The following is a 19,954-nucleotide window of genomic DNA, read 5'->3' as shown; positions in this document are numbered from 1 at the left end:
TATGTATTGTGAGTATACTTCAGCACATGCACTGAAAGCAGTCAATGTAAGAGGCATGCTTGAAATTACTGCAAGTCTGACATTAGAAGACTGTCGGATGTTTACAAATTTAAGCAGAAGCATTATGAAAAACATATATGATACAGTTTAAGGGGGGAAAAAGCCATCTATCAATTAATGTAAGATTGAGCCACAGTAGTACCATGAGTGTAAGGGGTTCTTAACTTGTACTGTAAGATACTCTACCGTGTCTGATACTTTCATGAAAGATTCTGGCATCATCTCTGTTCAGAGCCAGCATGGACTCACTTAGTGCTGTAATCAAGGCAGATGGACACTTTTATGTGGGGTCAGGACAAATATCACCTTCTCATCAAGAATTCAACTACACTGATCCTTCGTAAATGGTCCAGGAATAAAGCTAAAGTCGACAAGACATAGTTGTTACTATTATGCATAGTGATTCTTGTCTGATAATCAATGTGGATCACATTAAACCCTCTCAAACTTATCCCTAATCAGGCAGGTGCTTTTCACTTTTGGGCCACTGGCCTTAATATTGTATTTTTTGCAGAGTCTAAGTTTACTTGTTTCTACGAAATGAAAAACACACTGTATCTAATTGCCTAACTTTTCATACTGCATATTGATATCTACAGAAATTGATTTATCTAACCTAATGGAACACTGCCAATTCCACACTTACGAAGATGGAGATAATATATGTCAATATTTTCTGTTAATTACGAGGGGACATGGACATCTCACATAGCAATGAGACATCCACAGCAACAACCAACAAGCAGAAAACATTCACTTTTATTTAGATGGAAATGGAGAACATGTGTTGCACAACATGCAAGGATGCAAAATCAGATACAGATAGAAAATTAAAGACATATTGAAACAAAGACATACAGTCAACACAACACAAATGAGACATAATAATATGATGCAAAATGTAAATTTTAATAGTGCGCATAACTGCATGACAGTCCATGAGAGAAGGTCATTGCATTGCAGTGAGGGTTGACATGTGGAAAAAAAACCCTGCAAATTGGATTATTCTTAAATTGGTAGATTCATCACTGACTTGCCAAGAATTAAAGAGCAATATCTACACAAAGTGATTGCCTTGATTGTGCAGAATACTAAAGTACACTCACACCACACCATGATTCAGCAGTATTCCTTTAAACTTACTGCTGCTAGTTGTTCTCCAAAATAGCAGGAAGGGTGACTTAGAAAAGTAAATATATACATCTTTCTGAGGAGTTGACCTACTTCTTGAAAAGCCACTATTTTGCTCTGCAGATTGTTGGAGGAGGGCTGAGAATCCCCAGACACTCCTTGTCATACCTTCATGTAAAAGTCTGCTACCACAGGTCTCTGCAGCTAACACAGCTTCCAGATGGTCTATACAGCACGTCCGACATTCTAAATTCCATTAACCAAACATTTTATTTCTGTTTATGAGGCACTTCGCATATGAGAAGATGATTAAATATTACATTGTTATGTTTTAAGATTGTTTCTGCTATTTAACAATGACTTACACATTACACATTTTAGGGCTTTTTCATAACACAAAGCTTACTAAAAAATACTAAAAGTTGGTATCTCATTTTTAAAGATTAAAAAATACTCTTATTAGAATCTACCATTCATTCATTCTGTCAGTAAGTTTCTGAAAAAACAACTCTGCAACAGTGTCTGCCACTATATGCCACAACCTCTCATAACTGAATATTTATGCAGGAGTGAATCCTCAATAACTGCGTTTCATCTGCCATGCATTATATGCCCAGCGCGATAATGATATTCTGTTTAGGGTGACTGCAAAATATGATTTTTCAATAATAATAATAATCATAACCATAATTATGGATTTTCAGTTAATTTTGGACTCACTAAGAATAAGGCAGCTATAACGTGGACAACATGTATTCAAGCCCATAGAGTTTTTGCAAAGCAATTCTGTCACCACTGAGTTTTAATATTAAGGATCATCATTTTACTGTGAAGGACTAAAGCTTTAGCAAAATAAAAAGACAAAGCATGCTGATGAAATAACAGAACAAACATGGATAGAACTGATAAGTGCCATACATAAACTCAGGCCAGGAGTGTTATGTATCGGTGAGTAACAAATTAAAAAGAAAAGAAATAGCATGCAAACATCTAATGTGACATTTACTGTGACAGAGGAAAATATATAGTGACGAACAACCAACAACAAGTATATAGAGCGATCATGATTGAGAAAGAACCAGTTAGTGCACAAAGTCAGTAAGACCACTCAGCATTAGCATGCATAACAAGCAGGTCCACACAGTCGAGTTGCTGAAACAGTCTGAGGCTCCATTTACCTTCGCTGTCAGACATGGCACCTTGCAAGTCATCCATGATGAACGCAATGTCTCGATCATAGCCACGTGTCCGTGATTCCTCCCTCATATGTTGCTGCACCTCTGGCAGGGAATGGCTAGACCCAAACTGGTCCCTGGAGTCAGCAGAAATGGGAGGGAGAGGTCCAGCTGAGGCTCGAGCCATGCCCATAGGCTGCCCCACTGGGCTCAGAGGGCTCTCTTCCTCAGAGTTCTGAGCCACAATGGGGATACGGCCCCGGCTTTGGCTGATAGGTAAACTAGTGGGCTTTGCTCTGGCCACCCCAGGGGCAAATGCTGCATCCAGGACCTCTCCCTCTGTTTTAAGTCTGAGTGAAGAGCTGGATAGGTCCCGTTTGATGGATAGATCCAAGCCATAGACAGAAGAGGGGCGGGAGGAGGGTCGTGATGAAGGTCGGGAACGAGTACCACTTGGGTAGGTGCCATCATCCTGGCCAGTGGCCCTGATAGTGGATCCCAGTCCAAGGGACTGTCCAAGGTTAAGAGAACCAGCTAGGTTGGCCCCCAGTGAGGAACCTAAATATTTTTGCTGCTCTGACAAGTTCTTTCTTAGCCCAAATGTAATCTCATCCTGTAGCAACCTAGCTCTAGCAGCCAGATTGGTCACAGAGGAGGCCCCAGATCCCATGTAGCTGCCAAAGTCAGGCTCCAGGTCCCTACTTTCCTGAATTGGAGAAAATTTAGTGACGGCCTTCGGGTCTATTAGGGCCTTTTTGTTTTTCATTTGTTTCTGGTACAACACAGCTGCTGGGAGTTGCTTCGCAGCCTGTTTTTCAAGGGTGAGCCTGCCAATGCTATATTTCTCTCCTTTAGGAAAGTGGCGAAAACTGCTGTCACTGGGGAGATACTGGGGTAGGCCCAGACCTGTTAAGTGTTCTAGCCCCTCGGTTCCTCGCCTAAACTCCTGCTTGATTTGCTGCTTCAATAGTTTCAGCTCATAAGGCTCCTCCATAGTGTCGTCTTCTCCTTTACCATAACCCTGAAGCCGAGATGAACCTAAAAAATCTGCCACCTAAAAGGGAGAAATATGACACACATTTAGTGTTTCCTGAATAGTAATGCGACTTAGTAGTAAACACTATGTGTTACATATAGCTCCAGAATAGGTGATTAATGGCGTATAGAAGTGACCAGACAGATCCATTGTGTCTACATTTTTTTTGTGAGAAGTGTAGTATAAGCTCAACAGCTAAAGCACTATTTTGCTGTCATACATTTTGTTTCATTTTTAACAGGCTATAAAATGCATAGTATATATATTCATAGTAATGTTCTAATATTTTGAAATTCTGGCTGTTCAGTGACAGATTAGTGAAACTAAAAAGCAACCAAAAAATATACATACTGTACTGTATATAAATAAGTATTTACCTCTGCTGTGCGCCTAACTTCTGCTGCCCTGAGTAGTCTGTCTGCCTTGGACAGCTCCTTATCAGGCAGGTTGAATCCAGAACCCAAGCCAGTGTTGCCCAGCCCCGTTGAAGCCTTGGTGAGCTCCCCTATGTCCTCTATCAACACGTAGTTCCTGGCATTGTGGTGGTCAATGTCGGCATAGAAGGAATCAGCAGAAATACTAGACATGGGGCTTGAAGCCATGCTCCTCTCCTCTAGTCCTAGTCTCAAGTCCAAGTTGCCATATTTGCCCCCCAGGTGAGCCACTCCATAGCCACTTTCAGTGGAGGCTGGTACAATGAGCAGAGGCTGGTTGCGTATCACTTCATAGTTGGTGGTGATCTTAGGCTCTAAATCAGACAGGGTGGTTTGTCGCTGCTTTCCCTGCTGCAAGAGCAGAGCATGTTGGTAGCTGTTAGACTGAGCCTGAGCATGGGAGAGGGACAGAGTTGGGTAAGGAGACACCTGTTGGTGGTAAAGGGACTGCTGCTGATATAGGTTCTGTTGGGTATAGTGGCTGGTGGTTTGGGTCTGGGGAACATACTGGGCATAGTGAGAGTAGGGACTAGTTAGTGTGTTGTACTGGGAATCAGCTTCTGTCTGTGGGGGGATGAATTGGTCAAACTCTGATTGTGGAGCCGTCCGTGGTCTTTCCAGGCCATCACCCCTAGCCTCTCTGATGTTGCTAACCTCGCTGTCTGACATATAATCTCTTTCCTCTGCCACCCCCTGTAGATAGGCCCTCTCTCTCTTCTCTCTCTCCTTCAGCAGGGCCTCCTTACGCCGGTTGATACCCATCTCCAGGTACCTACAGTGATAGCAAAAAAAAGACACATATTGTTTTACAATTTAACCACTAACAACACTAACACTTAACATTACAACCAAAGAGGCAAATAATGTTCCAGGTTCGCACACATTAGTACCTTTTACTATGTGTGAGTGTGGAGAGGTCTCACTGAGTGATGTCAAGGCAGCCTTTTAGCCCATAAGCTATCAAGGTAAGAGGGGAATCATGCAGATGAATTAGGAATAGTGATGGCATGAGAGGGACGAATGCAATGATAATGGTTGTAATCTATTTATGGCATATTACTTAGTTACTAAAATTATTTGTTAATGAACTAATGTCATAGGGCCCTAACAAATGCATATATCCTGTGTTGTTAATGTTAAATCTGTAGCATCTCACCGTAGCTTGGCGTCAATCTCTTTTTCCTCTTCATCTAGTTCAGCCTGTTTCTTGCGAAGTTTAGAGGATTCTCTCTCCACCAGATCAAGCTCCTTATCAATGTCCTGCAGGATCTTTGCCCGAGCCATTGTTGTACTGCGGGCAAGACGGCGACGAGCAGAATTGGTGCTGTAGCCTGATCGTCCTGTCAGAGAGTCATCCTCAGGAGGGGGGTCTGGTAGTGTCCGTTTTACCTTCTTACCTGTGCCAGAGGGAGAGCCGCGGCCCTAGAACATAAAAACAAATCATAAATCTGTCTATCATTGAATGATGATTAAAACACTTTAGAATGAATTTGAATTGCAATTCACTATTCACTACAGCTGCATACTTTACTATCATTTTTGTATATAACGCATTTTCATAATTCTGATATAATAAGCACAGAAATTATCGTTATCAGCAATGATAAGACATTTTTTTCCACTTATATTCTGCTATAACTTACAGAATAGCTGTCTGCGTTGTATCCACCCATCCTGTCTTCTGTGGTAGGACTAAGGGATTTAGGATCAGACAGAGACTTATGGCCAGCCTTTAATATCCGAGGGCCAGAAGAAAATCTGGTTGGGTCAGCAGTCAACATTCTCTGACCTCCAAGTGACTTTTCCGGGGACAGGGGGGAGACTACAGTATAGAAGCTTTTAGACTTAGAGGGGGCATCTGCTGTTAGGTGTGTGCTGTATCCCACCTCAATAGGTGTGTGCCTTCTATCTGAGTCTGTCTGACAGCTAAGACTGCCACCTCTCTGAGAGTTTTCTGGAGCTGAGATATGCTTGATGATTTCCACCTTAGTGTCCATCTGGACATTGGGTCGTTTGATCGTTCCAGAGTGGTCAGTCTGGACAGATATCTCCGCTACTGTCTGGATAGCAATGCTAGAGACCTTGGAGCTATGTTTCCCATCACTGCTATGTTTTCGAGAGCGTCGTCGAGCTTTTGTGGGAGCATCCCATTCATCTTGGTCCTCATCATCAGTTTGAGCTGAGCTATCAACATTTCTCTTATTCTTCTTTCTCCTTCCTACATGCTGCTTCTCTGCTGAATCTTCATCATCTGTCTGTACTCCACTATCAATTATTTTTTTGCCTGTGTCCTGATCAGGTTGAAGCTTCTTTACTAAGCTAAGCTGGTCCCGACTTTCCTCTAACTGTATCCCAGTAGATGGAGTTGTAGACTCATCTTTAACAGGCCAGTACTGGCCACTGTCCCCGACACCTGCATATTTAGCATCTAAGAGGTTTCCTGTGGTACCAGTGCTACCATAGTGCTCGTCTAGCTGGCGTTGGAGTTGCAGTTGGAGTTGTTGGATTTGCTGCAGCTGTTCTTTCTGTTGGGCATAGGTTTCCTGCTGGGCCACCATGTGGGCATGGTGCTCTTCCTCTTGCTGCAGGAGAAGCTGCTGTTTCAGAGCCTGAAGTTCCTCAAGCTCCCTTTGGACCATAAGCTGCTCCTGTTCACGGTAACGCTGGATCTCCTGCCTCTCCCACTCCAGCTCCTCAGCAAGACATAGTTGCTTAAGCTTCTCTAGCTCTAAAAACTCCCTCTCCATCTGATACTGGGCCATCTTGGTGTTGTCTAAGCCAGGGAATATTGGGGAAGAAGCCAAGGCATCCAAAGAGGCAGCAATTGCTTCCAGGGTGGTGTCTGAGTACATGTCTGGGTAGCCTGTTATAATGTCAGCCAAAGCTGTGGGTAGAAGCTCCTTAGGTAGCCCAGTGTCATAAGGAATTATCTGTCCTGGGTCTGTTGTGGGAATGAAGCCGTATGGATGTGGCAATGACTGGTTCTGGACTGTTGATGTAGGTGTTAAGGTAGTGCTAAAGATGGAGCCTGGCTGAGTTGTAATTGCATATGTAGATGGAACTGGAGCAGAAACAGAGGAGTAAACTATTCCATCTGAGGTTCTTAGAACACTATTTACACCAAACCCAGCAGCAGGGACCTGGGAGTATGGAGCAGTAGTCATCCCAGGGTAGACTCCAGTAGCTTTGCTAGTGTAGTCTAGAGCTTTACCTGTCATAACAAGTCCAGAGGTATAGATTTTACTTTATCAAATACGTTATAGTTTCACAAACAATCATACTGTTCTATAAGTTGAAGGTCATGCAGCTTGGATTTAAAAAGACTCCTATTGCACATGCATATCTGCAGTAATTTTCGCTAGCAAGAAGCAAAACCAAAATACTGAGGGAGCACACGCAGGCACACACATGCATCTGTAACAAGACAAAAAAAAAAAACAGAAAAAAAAACAAGCAAGTGTTAATATTTGATGAAAACATGCAAATTAAACACCAAAACAAATGTAACAGTTAAAGAAAACATGAATTTAAGAAGAAAACTAATTTAAGGGGGAAAACATTAACTATCATGTATATCTTCAGCAAGCAAAGTATTGAACTGTTACAGTATAAGAAAAAGAGTAAAGACACTCTGTAAATAAAAGTTTACAATTTATTAAATCAATCAAATGCAAGCCCAAAAACCAAACAGAGCATGGCAGTAAACATGCTGAAATACCCCAATACTCACCAGCAGAAAGTTTGGCAGCAGTGAGGTCTATAGCGCCATCTGAAGATCCACTGAGATAGTCATAATCATTCTTGGGATCATAGGAGAAAAGTCCTGCCTCCGTCAGGTTGGTCTCAGACATTGATGCTTTTATACCATTCATGCCTTTGATACCATAAATTCCAGCATTATCATATTGGTAGTGGTCATCTCTGTAGCCAAAACGGTTGTCAGGCTGGGTTGTAACCGGAGGCTGTGTTCTGCAGCTTCCTGTAAATGGTAGCTTGTAAATGACATCACAGCACACACTCCTCCTACCAGCTGTAAGGTCGACTGGTGTCCCATCTTCTTCCACAACAGTGGTCACCACTCCTGGGCTTGTGCCAGATAAAGCTACCATAGCTCTCACTGGTCTGTAGTTTGACAGATCCATGGCCCCTGTGGTTTCTAGAGAAAGGACAGGACCTCCACTGCTGATGGCTGCTGATGGCTCTTTGACTCCTGAGGGTACGAGAGCTCCAAAGGAAAGATTAATGGGTATGTCCTGAGCTGTGGATCCTACAGCACTGACTATGGGCTGAGAGTTCACAGGTCTGTATACAATCTGTGCTAGTGGTTCGAATGGTTTGCATGTGGTGAGAGGCAGAGGTAAGGATGTAACAGGGCCCTGCAAATCGAGTGGTTTCTCTGCTGGAGTGTTCTTATATGAAGCAATGGTGGCTGTGCATGTGACTATTGTGATGCTGTCAGTGACAACAGACAGTGTGGTTGCAGGGGTGATCTCTGCACTGAGATTTACTATCTCAGGCTGCACTGCTGTGATTTGACGCCCACTAGAGTCACTTGAAAAAGACTGTCGACATGACTCAGGTGGTGTTAGGTCCATGCCTTGTTCAGTCATCCTTACGCCAACCTTCATAGTACGTAAATCGATAACATCACCAGGATATATTATCTTCCCATTCTGTTTTGGCAGAGGTTGTACTTTAGCTACATCTGGTTGTATAGTGATTGCTACACTGGGTGGAGGAACCTGTGGAAGTCTTTCATGGACAACAGAAACAGTGGTCCTCTGGACCTCAGTGGTGACCACCTGAGTGACCAGACTAGGCAGGCTTTCAGGGGGTTGACCTGAGGTGGAAATTGAAGAAGAATACATGTGACTCATACTGGAGACCACCTTTTCTGGTCCCCGAATCTCTTGGCTCTCAATAGACTCTTGCTGAATTTTAGTGATGGTGACTGGAGCCACAGACACACACTGTGGAATATCCTGTGCAGCAGGCACTGAGGTTCTCCTGGTGTATGCTTCCGTGGTTATTATCTCCAGAGGCTGATCATATTCCGATGAATAACTTAACACCTGTGGTTGTTGTTCTGTTGAAGGAATAGATCCTCTCCTGTAGGGGACCTGAACACCATAACCATCGATAGGAATGTCTTTTTCAGCTGGCATGCTTACTACCTGTGCCAGTGGTAATGTTTGCTGCATGGTTATGGATTCTCTCCTGGTGGCAGCAAAGGCCTCAGTTGTAACAACCTGTGTGGGCATTTCATACTCTTTGGGATAAGTAAATATCTCACTTGTTGTGTATGCTGGCTGTACTACGGATGATATAGATGTCCTTCTCCTACTTCTGGTTTCCTCAGTTGTAATAACCCCAACTGGCATCACAGTTACTCCCTGAGGCTGCATTACTGACGATGGTATTGTAGCTCTGCTTACATCAGCATCCTTTGTAATAATCTCTGTGGGTGTCTCACGTTCAGGCTGCAATGCTATAACTTCCAGTGGAAGCATTGAATGTGAACTGACTGAAGATGTAATTGCTCCATAGACCTGTGGTATATAAGTAACAGGAGGGACTTCTGGCTGCACTGCCATTTGTTGGACTTGCATCACAGGAAGTGTTCGTGTTACTTCAGAAACTGTAGGAGTTGTCATCTTATCAACTGTAGGTAGTAGCGTTAACTGAACTACTTCAGGTGTTGGGGTAACTTCAGTTGCTACAGGTAGAGGATGTGGTACTGGAGATACTGTTGTTGGTATTCTAACAGCAGCGTCAGTTGTAATAACCTCAGTAGGTAATTCAAACTTTGTAGGGAAAGTTACCACTTCAGCTATGAGTTGTGGTTGCTGTGTAGATAGCCTCTGTGTCACTATAGGCAGAACTTCAAAAGGCTGAACTTTTTGTAGTACTGATGGAAGTTCACCAATGGTGTGAGTATCTGTTGAAAATTCTTGCTCTGTAGAGTGAGTCAGTGCTTCAGCTTCTGCAAATTGCTCTTGAACAGGAATTTGCTGACTCACTTCTGGTATCAATGATGTTATAACTGCCTCAGTGACAATGACATCAGTAGGCATATCCTGTTCTTTTTGTAGCATTTCTATTTGAGTTGTAGCTTGTGGATAAAAAATAGTTGAGGGGACTGCAGCAGGTCTATCTTGGAGAACTAGTGCATCTAATGGTGGTAGATGCAGTGGTACAACAACAACTTCTGTCAGTGGCTGTGGCTGTGGCTGCACATGTACAGTTGGTATTGGGGCCTGATGAGCTAGTGGTTCAGTCATAACCTCTGGTGGAGCTGTTATGACCTCTCCTGCTATATACGGATGCTGAGCAGGAGATGGTATAGACTGTGTCTTTACTGTGGCTTGGACTGTTAGTGGTTGAATAAGAACCTTTGGCTCTGAGGGCATTGTGATGACCTCAGACATTGTTTTAGGTGGTGGTGGTCGTGGTGGCACAATTGATTGTTGTTGTTGCACATATGGTTTCTTAATTGGAAGCGGTACACTGTGTACCTGAATGGATGTGTCCTGGCCTGATGACACTGTGATGACATCAGCCACAGATGGTGGTGGTTGCACTACAGAAGGCACAGAGTCTCTCCTGGTTTGCACTTTGGGAGCTATTACCTCAGAGGGTGTGACCTGTTCTACTGCCACAGTTGGAGGTACAGGTATTGGAGGTGGATGCCTTACTGTGGGGACAGAGGCTCTCCTAACTGTAGCCTGTGCTGAGAATGCCTCAGTAGGTGTTTTCTGCTCTGAAGGTGTGGTCCGTACCCCTGACACTTTGGTAGATGGGATAGACCCTCGTCTTACAGGTGCCTGGACTGTTATGCCCTCTGTTGGTGAGCCAGGCTCAGATGGAAGGGTTATCACCACATAGGTTTGCAAACATTTGGCATGTCTAGGAGACAAAGGTGACTTAGGAGATGAGGCACCTAATTTTGACTCCACAGGTCGTGTCAGGCTAAGTGTCAGAGCATTTGGAGGTTCTTTAGTCCTGGGTAGTGTTGCAGCTTTAGGGGCCACTGGAGGAGGTGGTGGTTTGACAGTCTCTCCTGGCTTGTGGCTGAAAACCAGTCCAGCTGGAATTGATATAGGCTTAGGTGGTATAGGTGGCGGAGGCTTGGTGGTTTGACAAGGGCCAGTTGTTGTAACAGAAACTTGTGCTACTGTTGCTGTGGCAATTGTTACTGCGGCAATTGTTACTGCAGTGGGAATTGGTGACATTGTCTTGGGTAATGTAGGAGGAGGTGGTGGAGGTGTATCTGCCACAGGTATTTCTACTGTATCTGCAGCTTTTGTCTCTGTTATAGGTTTAGGCTGAAGTGGTGGAGCTGAAGCTACGGGCACTGCTGACACCTTAGTGGGTAGTGAAGCTGTATCTGGGCTGGGTATATCGGAAGCAATGTGTGTGGCTATTTGAGTACCAAGCAATGATATATTTTCCCCACTCGGCACTATAATGACTACATGCCCTTGTCTGGTTGGGGTCACTATATGAGGTACAGCCATGCTATCTGGTTGCATATCTTCCATTCTTGGCTGTATATCCACAACTACAGACTGCATTGGTTGGCCAGATACTGTGGTTCCCACAGCTTTGGTAGTGGTCATAGTAGGGGTGACATGCTGAACAGTTCTTTCAAGTGGCAGTTCGGTGTTCGGCTCAGGTAATGACACTGAAGTAGACCGAGGTGGAGGAGGGGGTGGAACCTTCTTTTTGACTATAGTAGTTGATGCCGGAGCTGGAGCAGGCAACTGGGCTGTTTGAGCTGGAATTGGAACTACCACTGGGGTCACTGATGGGACAGCTGGCTGTACAGCGACTGAATGTACCACTTTGGCTTGGGCTTGAGCTGGGGTTGTTACAAGTGCTGAGACCGATGGTGGGGTTTGTGCAGAGATTGGAGATGTAGTTGAAACCAGGTCTGGCATCTGGACTATGACTGGCCCAGGGCATGAGGCCAGAGTGACAGAAGCAGAAACAACATGAGCTGAAGCTGGAGTGGAGACCACAACAGGTGTTGCTGTAACTAGGGTTGTAGGTTGAGCTGAGACAACAGCAGGTGCTGCACTTGGTGCTGAGACCTGTATAACAGCTGGAGCCTCAATAGGCACCTGAGATGGAGATGAAACCAAGTCTGGCATTTGGACCACAACAGGTGCAGTAGACATCTCCACTGGGGCTTGACTTGGGGATTCAGCTGTAGAAGGCTTAACCTGAACTACTGCAGTTGTTTGAGCTTTGGATGGGTCGGAAACCACATCTGGTATTGTAACTATAACTGTGGTTGGAGAGGGATGAGAGACTGAGCCCACACTTGACGGTACTGCTGCAATTGTGGTGGGCGATGGTGGTGAGACCTCTGGAGGTGATTGGGTTACAAATTTAGTTGGAGGTGTGGGTGTAGACAGTGGAGTTGAATCTGATGACAGAGGGGTTTGAGCCTGAAATGAGAATGAAGATGTAGCATTAGAAGCCAAACTGGAATCTGGAGTGGCCGGTGACGTTGGAGGGGACATAGGTGATACAGGGGAAGGTGTAGTAGTGAGTTCTGGGGCTGATATTGGAGTTGGAATGGGTTTTGGCTCTGGAATTTCACAGACCACACATATAGGCTCCATTTCAGTAGTTTCCGACGAAGGTGGGCTTATGGATGGATCTTCTTTAGTCTCAGAGTCATCACTGGGGGTAATGTCAGAGGAAATACCAACACCATACTCATCCGCAAGACTGTCATCCTCTTCCTCCCCAGATGAACACTGGGTAATTTTGAGGTCTGGTATGGGGAACAATGCTTTTCTGAGTGCAGGATCTTGAGGAACCATAGGCCTAACAAAACCTATAGATCCACTAGGAGTACTTGGAACAATAGTCACCTCCGGTCGCTTAGGGGGTTCAGAAGGGCGTGGTGGAGCTGGACGTTTCTTTTTCTTTACTGGCACTTCACTGGAAGTTTCAGTCTCTGTAAGAGGCATATCACTTTGCCCAGTGAGGAAAGTCTCCTCCATGGGCATGGTTACCACACAGGTCTCAGTGACTGAAGCCCCTGGTGAGGAAGATTCCATGGCAGTCTGAGCCTGCTGAAACTCTTGCTCTATCATCATCAGTTCTCTCTTTTTTTGCATCATCTCCTCATAAACCTCCTCTGGTGACCTAAGTTTCTTGAGAGATTCAGAGCCAGTATCATGTTTGGGTTCTTCCACTTGACATTCACTCATTTTAATTTCAGGCTCCTCAACCAAGGATTCATAAAGATAGTCCTCGATTGCCATTCCCCCATAGAGCGGCTCAACATCAGGAGGACTCTCCCCAGGAATAGCTTTTGTCTTCTGAATTATTTCCTCATATGCTTCTTCGGCACTCTTCAGTGATTTTGTCACAGTATCTTTTTCTTTAAATGGATCAGTAGGAGTGTATGGTATCACTGTTGGTGAAGGCTTGTCTCCTCTCTGTACAGCTTGCCTAGCCTCTGGTTCTGATTCTATACTGGCAGAGTACTCAGAGCCAGATGTTCCACTGGTTTCATCCATTACAGTGACCTGTCTCACATCCTCTGTGGAGGAAGCATCTTCAGCTGGAGACAGTGGTTGGCCACGGGCTCTAAGTTCATCTTTGTCTTTCCTAGGCTTGTCTTCTTCCTTTCTCTTCTCATCCTCAGAAGAGTCTTCAATAGTTGGGAGAGGCTGGGTTGGCTGCCTGTGCTTACCTTTGCGATGCTGTTTGTCCCCACTGACTTTCCTGTGACTGGGACTACTATCACTGTCCTCCTCCAGAGATGAAGCTGATGTAGGTGAAGATCCTGGGGTAAAGCTAGATGCCTGAACACTAGATGATCCCTTTGATACGGATTCTGTGATGCTCTCTACTTCTTCATCTGTGCTTTGTCTCTGTCTTGTGACTGGAATGGCTTTCCTGAAAGTAGTGCTGGGCATTGTTTCAGGAGCATCTTGAGCAGTTGCAGTGCCAGTTTTTGGGAGGTCTTTTTTCCTGGCTGGGCTGTCTTCATTGTCCGTGCTACCTTTTCTAGATAGAGGTTTGGCTGTCACTGAAGCATTATCAAGCTCAGCCTCCTTGATAGCTTCCTCATTGGCCAAATTCCTTTCTTTCTCATCTTCTGAAAGAGACATTTCTTCTTCATCACCCATACCCATTATCTGTTTGCGGATGAACTCTTCATCTTCAACAGAGGAGCCAGCGCTTTCAGTTTTGATGTCCTCACTGCTGGATGAAATATTTGTCACCTCCAGCTTCCTTCTCTGGACTTTAGGCGAGGGTGAAGGTGTGAGCTCACTTTCACTGCTGTCATTCATTGCTTGGAAACTTAGGCGCCTTCTCTCAGCTTTGAGTTCCTCTTTTACTGGCATGGATGGTTCTGTCTTTATATCATTTTTCCTTGTATCACTAACCACCTGCTCATCCTTTAATTCCCGTGATATAGGTAAAATCTGAGGTTGATCTTCTTCATGCTCCTCTCCTTTGGATTTAGGCTCTGTAGCTGTCACAGGGAAAACCTGCCCAGTAGGTAAGGAAACCTTTCTTTCTTTCATTGGCTCTTTTCTGGTCTCATCTTGGTCCTAAAATGTGAAAAAACAACAAACAAACAAAAAAAGACAAGATAATAGTAAATACATTCTTGATGAAATGGCCAAAATAGACAAACTGCCAGATATTTTACCTTGTTTTTACTTGTAATACAGTGGGAAGATGTATCATTCACCCAAATCGTAACAACTATTAATAATCAATGTGGTCAACATATTATAGAAGACACATAAACAAGCTCAACGGAACGTATCGTGTTAACTGGTGTCATTGAAACCTCTGAGTGTAGTTGTAAGACACATCTTTCCACAGCAGTCATAAAAATTCCATCAATAGTTTTCGGTGTTACCACACTAATGTCATCATAAGTTGAAAATGAGGGACAAAGTAACTAATTAATAATGGGTGAGCAAATAATGAAAGTGACATTAACAAAAATCTGCAATGCAATGCAATAAGATAGTAATGACTAATAAATACAAGTCATTACTTCAAATGCTTCACATTTGCATTTAATGAAGCAGCGAATGCCATTTTTCCAACACTGTTAGAGGAAATATATGAAGACTACAAGTATTTTTGTAGCCAAACATTAATTTCAGCACAGCTAGGAATTAGGTGCCTACATGTTTCAACAACATTCATATTTACTCTTGAAGCACAATTTAATCTTTAAGGGATAACAGAAGGATCATCCTAGCATATAGTTTTTATATACAATTTTGATTTTATCATGTTTAATTGAATATTTGTCATTACATTAATAATTTTTAGAGAGAGGAGCCATTCTTACTTTTATGATGATGCTCTCTGTAGATACTGTTTGTGTCTCTGGAGGTGAGGTGGCATCAATAATCTTTTCAACCAACTTATCAGCCACTTCCACTTTGCTGTCTGCTTCTATCACTGGTTCTATCTCCAATGCCAGCTGTGTTTCTTGTGTCTTTGGTTGCACCTCTTCTTGCTGTAAAGATTTTGTTGCTTCTTTAAGTTCGATGTAATTATCGGGCTGCACTTCTTTAATAATCATCTCTTGAGCAGACAACTCTGGCATTGTTTCAGTCCCTGGAACAACTCCAGCCAGAGCATCCTCTGCAGCAATAGGGGCGGTGGGTTCAACTGGTGCCTCTGTCACTGAGACAGATGAAGCTACAGCTACACCGGCTTCAACTTTGACTTTTGGAAGGTCAGGTTTAGACTCTTCAGCTGTAAGAACTTCTGCCACACTGTGCTCCATTTTCACAGCCTCTTCTTTAGTTTCCACTGTCACAGTTTTGGGAACGTCTGTGTTCAACATGTCAGCCTTTGGTGGTGCTACTGTCTTTTGCACAGGGGCCATAGTGGGTATAGTGGGTTGTGCTGTGGATGCTGTTTGAGGCTCTTTTTCTTCTGTAACAGGTGTAATCTTTGCTGTTGTGGGTATAAGTGCGGTCTCGAGCTCGATTTGTGTGGAAGCTGCTGTAGGTGTGGTTTCCATCTTCACAGATGTAGGTTCCACCTTTGGGGTTGTATCTGTTGGTACTGCCTTGATGGCTGCAGGTGTGGGCTGTGTTTTTGGGGCCGCAGGTGTGGGCTCTGCCTTTGGAGGGGCAGTTTTGGGCTCTGCTGTTTTGGTTGTAGGTGTGGCCTGGGTCTCTGGCTTGGCAGACACAGGTGAAGGCTTCGGCATTTTTTCTGAGTCTCCCAGCTGTCCCAACAAAGCCCTTTGAGTCTGGCAGTTCAGACACAGCCATTCCTTCTGTAATCAAACAAGCAAACACACTATATGATTAGGAAACACTATACCAATATTAACATAAAAACATCTTACAGACTCAATTATTTTGTTTTAGCCTTGTGGACTATCACATATCCAACTGACAATTGGCTTGAGTGACCCTAATTCAGCTAACTGATCCAGCATTAAGCTATTCCACAAAGGCAAATGTGAATGTGATATAATGTCATCAGACTTATTATAGCCTTTATTGAAGCAATTTATTTGTTTTGCAAGATAACTTAAGTATTGTGTTAGCATTGTAGCGCACTGAAGTCATGCTTGCATGATTAGCATCAGCTGCTTCATTCATGCTTTACCATCAGTGGCTCATTCATCAGCTGCTTGGCTATCAGCTAACTAGTAGCATACAATTATATTCGTACAGGTGAACAGCACAGCTGTGGCTTTGTAACCCGCAACTTTTCACTATTACAAAGCTGATACACTTATACCAGTGCCATTAGCTGCTGCAGCTCCCTCCACTGTTACAACCCCCCTCCTCATATTGTAAGTTTGGTGTTGTTGACTAACTGGTATGTATTTGTTAAGGGTGGATTTGTAGTCCTTGCAGAATTTTTGTAAGCTCTGATTGAGAACAAAAGCAAGTGCATGTGCTATTTATTTTGTACTAGTGAAATCCTCCACATGGGGCAAATGTTTTTTTAATTGAAATACATTAAACCAATACAGTTTATGTATTTGTTGCAGTGCAGTATTTTTAACTTTTTTTTAACTTTGCATTTTATTTTGATTTATGACCATAATAACAGCACTGAGGGAGTAGCAGGGCTGAAGCTCAACTTTCACACAGAACCAGCATTTTAGTCTAACTGTTTGTTACACTGGTAAAGCCTCATTTAAAACTGTAATGATAGCCATTCTAACATAGCTCTAGTTTTCTAAAACTGGCTTTGTGGATGGGACTTTCTGAAAACAAGCCTTACATACTGCCTTAACCCTTTGTCACATACCTCTAAATTCTACTCTAGTTTTTATAAATACTACATAAACAAACAAACATACAGCAAAAACATTGCAAATTTATACCGAGTTGTTTAGTGTCTAGTATTAAAATGCCTATCATTAAATTTGTGAGTAAGAGCAGGCTCCAATTATGTGGGGACACATTTAGGTCTCAGACTGTAACTTGAGAGTTGAAATGATATGGAGGTGAAATATTAGTTAAAAAAAAACACACTAACTACATGATGTACTGCCGTGTGTTGCAGTGGATAATAACTCATAGTTTTCACATTTTCAACTATGAAAGACATCTTTGATTTGTTGAAAATATAAACATAGTACAATACAACGATCTCTTATGCTGAGTAATACCAGAGCACTCAAAGTAAAATAAATACAACCTTAACCACACACTTAAATTGCTGGACAATTCAAACAACCAAAGCATTTACACGGGGATATTCAACATAACATTTTCAATAGAATCTTCTGGTCTCTAACATTATCATGCTTGCTGCTGTTGTACTAGAACTTACGACACTTGTAAGATAGCAATAAAAATGCTTACCTTGCCAAAAGAACTAATCACATTTTACAAGCAATGCTACTACTTTCAAATTTTAATCCTCTGAAGACACATTTCTTATCACATCTAAGCTCCATTAATGAACAGTTAAGGAGGAGAGGAAAGGCGTAAGCTGTCAACAGATAAAGCAGTGTGTCTGTAGCAGCCGAGCAGACCAAATCACAGCAATGCGCCTACCTCTGCAGAGCCAGGGAGAGCAGTTCAGATACACAGGGCAAAGGAGGAGATTATATCGCACACATACCCTATTTGTGAAACACCAGTAAGTGTTAATTGCTTTAGGCATAAGATAAAGTATTTTAACCTGTACGCATTTAACAAAATACTTAAATATGGAACAGCAATGGGCACATGTAACCACTAATGTTGATGCACTTTATAAACCAGAGAAGTATTAGGATGTGTCTCCAAACACACACATTGTCTAGGAGATTAGCACTGGTTCAGGATGCAGTGACGTAATGAATAACATAGTTCATGGGCTCATGTGCTGAGTTGAGCTTTAGCAAGTGATGTAATTTGCCCTCAGTCATACCCTGGCTTAATCTTGCTCTTACAATCCAGCTGTGCCGGACATTTCATCTTTGTTCGCATAAACAAGCCTAAATTATCACACTGCTAAGACCTGTTGTGATCATACTCCTAAACATATAGACAAGACTAGAGGGAACACTTAAATATGTTCACTTTAATTAATGTGTAACTTTTTTGTCCTACTAATGGTTATTATTATTGTCTCTGTTTCCAAGCAGTTGCTTTACAGAGAATAGATATTTAGAAAGTATGTTTACATAGATCTGCTGCAAATAGAGCATCGTTGAAAATATAAATTCTCCTATCCTACCCTGAGACTGTGTGCAGCAACAACACTGCAAGAAAAGCATGGGTAACTGCATTGCTGTAAAATGCTTTCACTGACAGCTTAGAGCTAATGAAAACATAATACATATAGTCTTAAAGTCATAATTAATGCAAAACATCACTTGACTTTGGAGAAAAGTGATACTGATGCATCCAGCTTGATTGATACTGATATGCTTTTGTTCAGTCAGTTGTGGGTTCAGTCAGGAATATGATAATCCTATTTGTTCCCTACAGTATCAAACAAAGCCTCATCAGCATAGTGCATGATGCTGATAATCACGTAAACCAATAAATCACTTAAACCTCAATTTCCTGGGATCTGTTGCAAGCCCAGCCTCACTGACGTTAACTTTGAAGTTACTAAGTTATATGGGTTCGCATAAAATCTTAAAGAGGGTAATTTATTTTTCTTTGTAAAAACTTAATACACTGCCGTTTATAGCACTTCGCTCATCTAGAGTACAGAATATCTCATAAATCAGTACTTCTTAAATAAATAGAGTTGATAAAATAGAGTTGATTATTATGTGCAAGGATTCTGCCTTAAACATCTGTCGAAGCTATAATTCCCACACATCCCTCCACTTCTCTTTCTTCTCCTCTGTCACGCTTGCAGGATGTAATCACAGCTAACAAGGAATGCACTCCTGTCGCATGCATATGCTAATCAGCAAAATCATGTCACTACCGAGGCCATTCAGGTGATAAATTAGTATCACATACTTCAGCTCTTCCTATTTTTCTGATCATCTTATAGACCCAGCACAAAGGCCTCATCAGAGGCAGCTCATATGGACCGATTTATATCTATGGAAAGAAATTAAGTTATAACTGTAAAATGGAAAAGATGTTTAAAAATATATTCCTCTGTCTGTAGATGAAATCCTGAGCTGTCTGAATTTGGGACAATATGAAAATATAAAAAAGCATGAAATGAACAACTCATCATTCAATTTTACTTAGAAATACACTTGAATGACAAACAAGATCATTTTTTCTCCTCTAGAGATAGTGGTGTGTAAATAAACATAATTACAGAGGACTTTCACATTCCTAACATCAGTTGCGTCCTAGCTTGTACTTTATATAAAAAACTGGATAATTGTACAATGAAATTAACACATATCAACAATAAACAGCAGGATTGTCAAAAACATGTTTGCATAATTCATTAAACCACTTATATTGTGGTGTAGTCCCCATTTTAATTCTACTTCCCCCTGACAGGACAAACTTGAAAGGACCTATCATTTAAGACATACAACCAAGGATGAAACAGCAGTGTTCACAGATGGCTGAGCCATGGCAGTGCATTCCTGATCTTTCTGCTGGTCTACTGTATTCTCCCTGTCCTCCAATCTAAATATGGCCCTGCCCCTCACACCTCTCCAGGTG

General features: G+C 42.6%; 1 protein-coding gene across 1 annotated transcript in view; it reads right to left on the bottom strand.

The window, feature by feature from the left end:
- LOC111228637 (protein piccolo-like) overlaps window positions 1–14,155 on the bottom strand; it is a 28,247-nt gene extending 14,092 nt beyond the window's left edge. The window contains exons 1-10 of the mRNA XM_022754630.1: window positions 12,564–14,155; window positions 12,328–12,432; window positions 10,352–11,228; window positions 7,555–8,806; window positions 6,295–7,047; window positions 5,480–6,150; window positions 4,993–5,258; window positions 3,798–4,608; window positions 2,370–3,420; window positions 247–315 (exon numbers count right to left, since the gene is read on the bottom strand). Coding sequence (XP_022610351.1) covers window positions 247–315; window positions 2,370–3,420; window positions 3,798–4,608; window positions 4,993–5,258; window positions 5,480–6,150; window positions 6,295–7,047; window positions 7,555–8,806; window positions 10,352–11,228; window positions 12,328–12,432; window positions 12,564–14,155 — 7,447 coding nt within the window. The remainder of the gene's footprint in view (window positions 1–246; window positions 316–2,369; window positions 3,421–3,797; window positions 4,609–4,992; window positions 5,259–5,479; window positions 6,151–6,294; window positions 7,048–7,554; window positions 8,807–10,351; window positions 11,229–12,327; window positions 12,433–12,563) is intronic.
- Between the last annotated feature and the right edge of the window lie 5,799 nt (window positions 14,156–19,954).

The sequence above is a fragment of the Seriola dumerili genome, unplaced genomic scaffold (assembly GCF_002260705.1).
Source record: "Seriola dumerili isolate Sdu_G_001 unplaced genomic scaffold, Sdu_1.0 BDQW01000219.1, whole genome shotgun sequence".
Lineage (NCBI taxonomy): Eukaryota > Metazoa > Chordata > Actinopteri > Carangiformes > Carangidae > Seriola > Seriola dumerili.
This window is presented reverse-complemented; position numbering and strand designations above follow the sequence as displayed.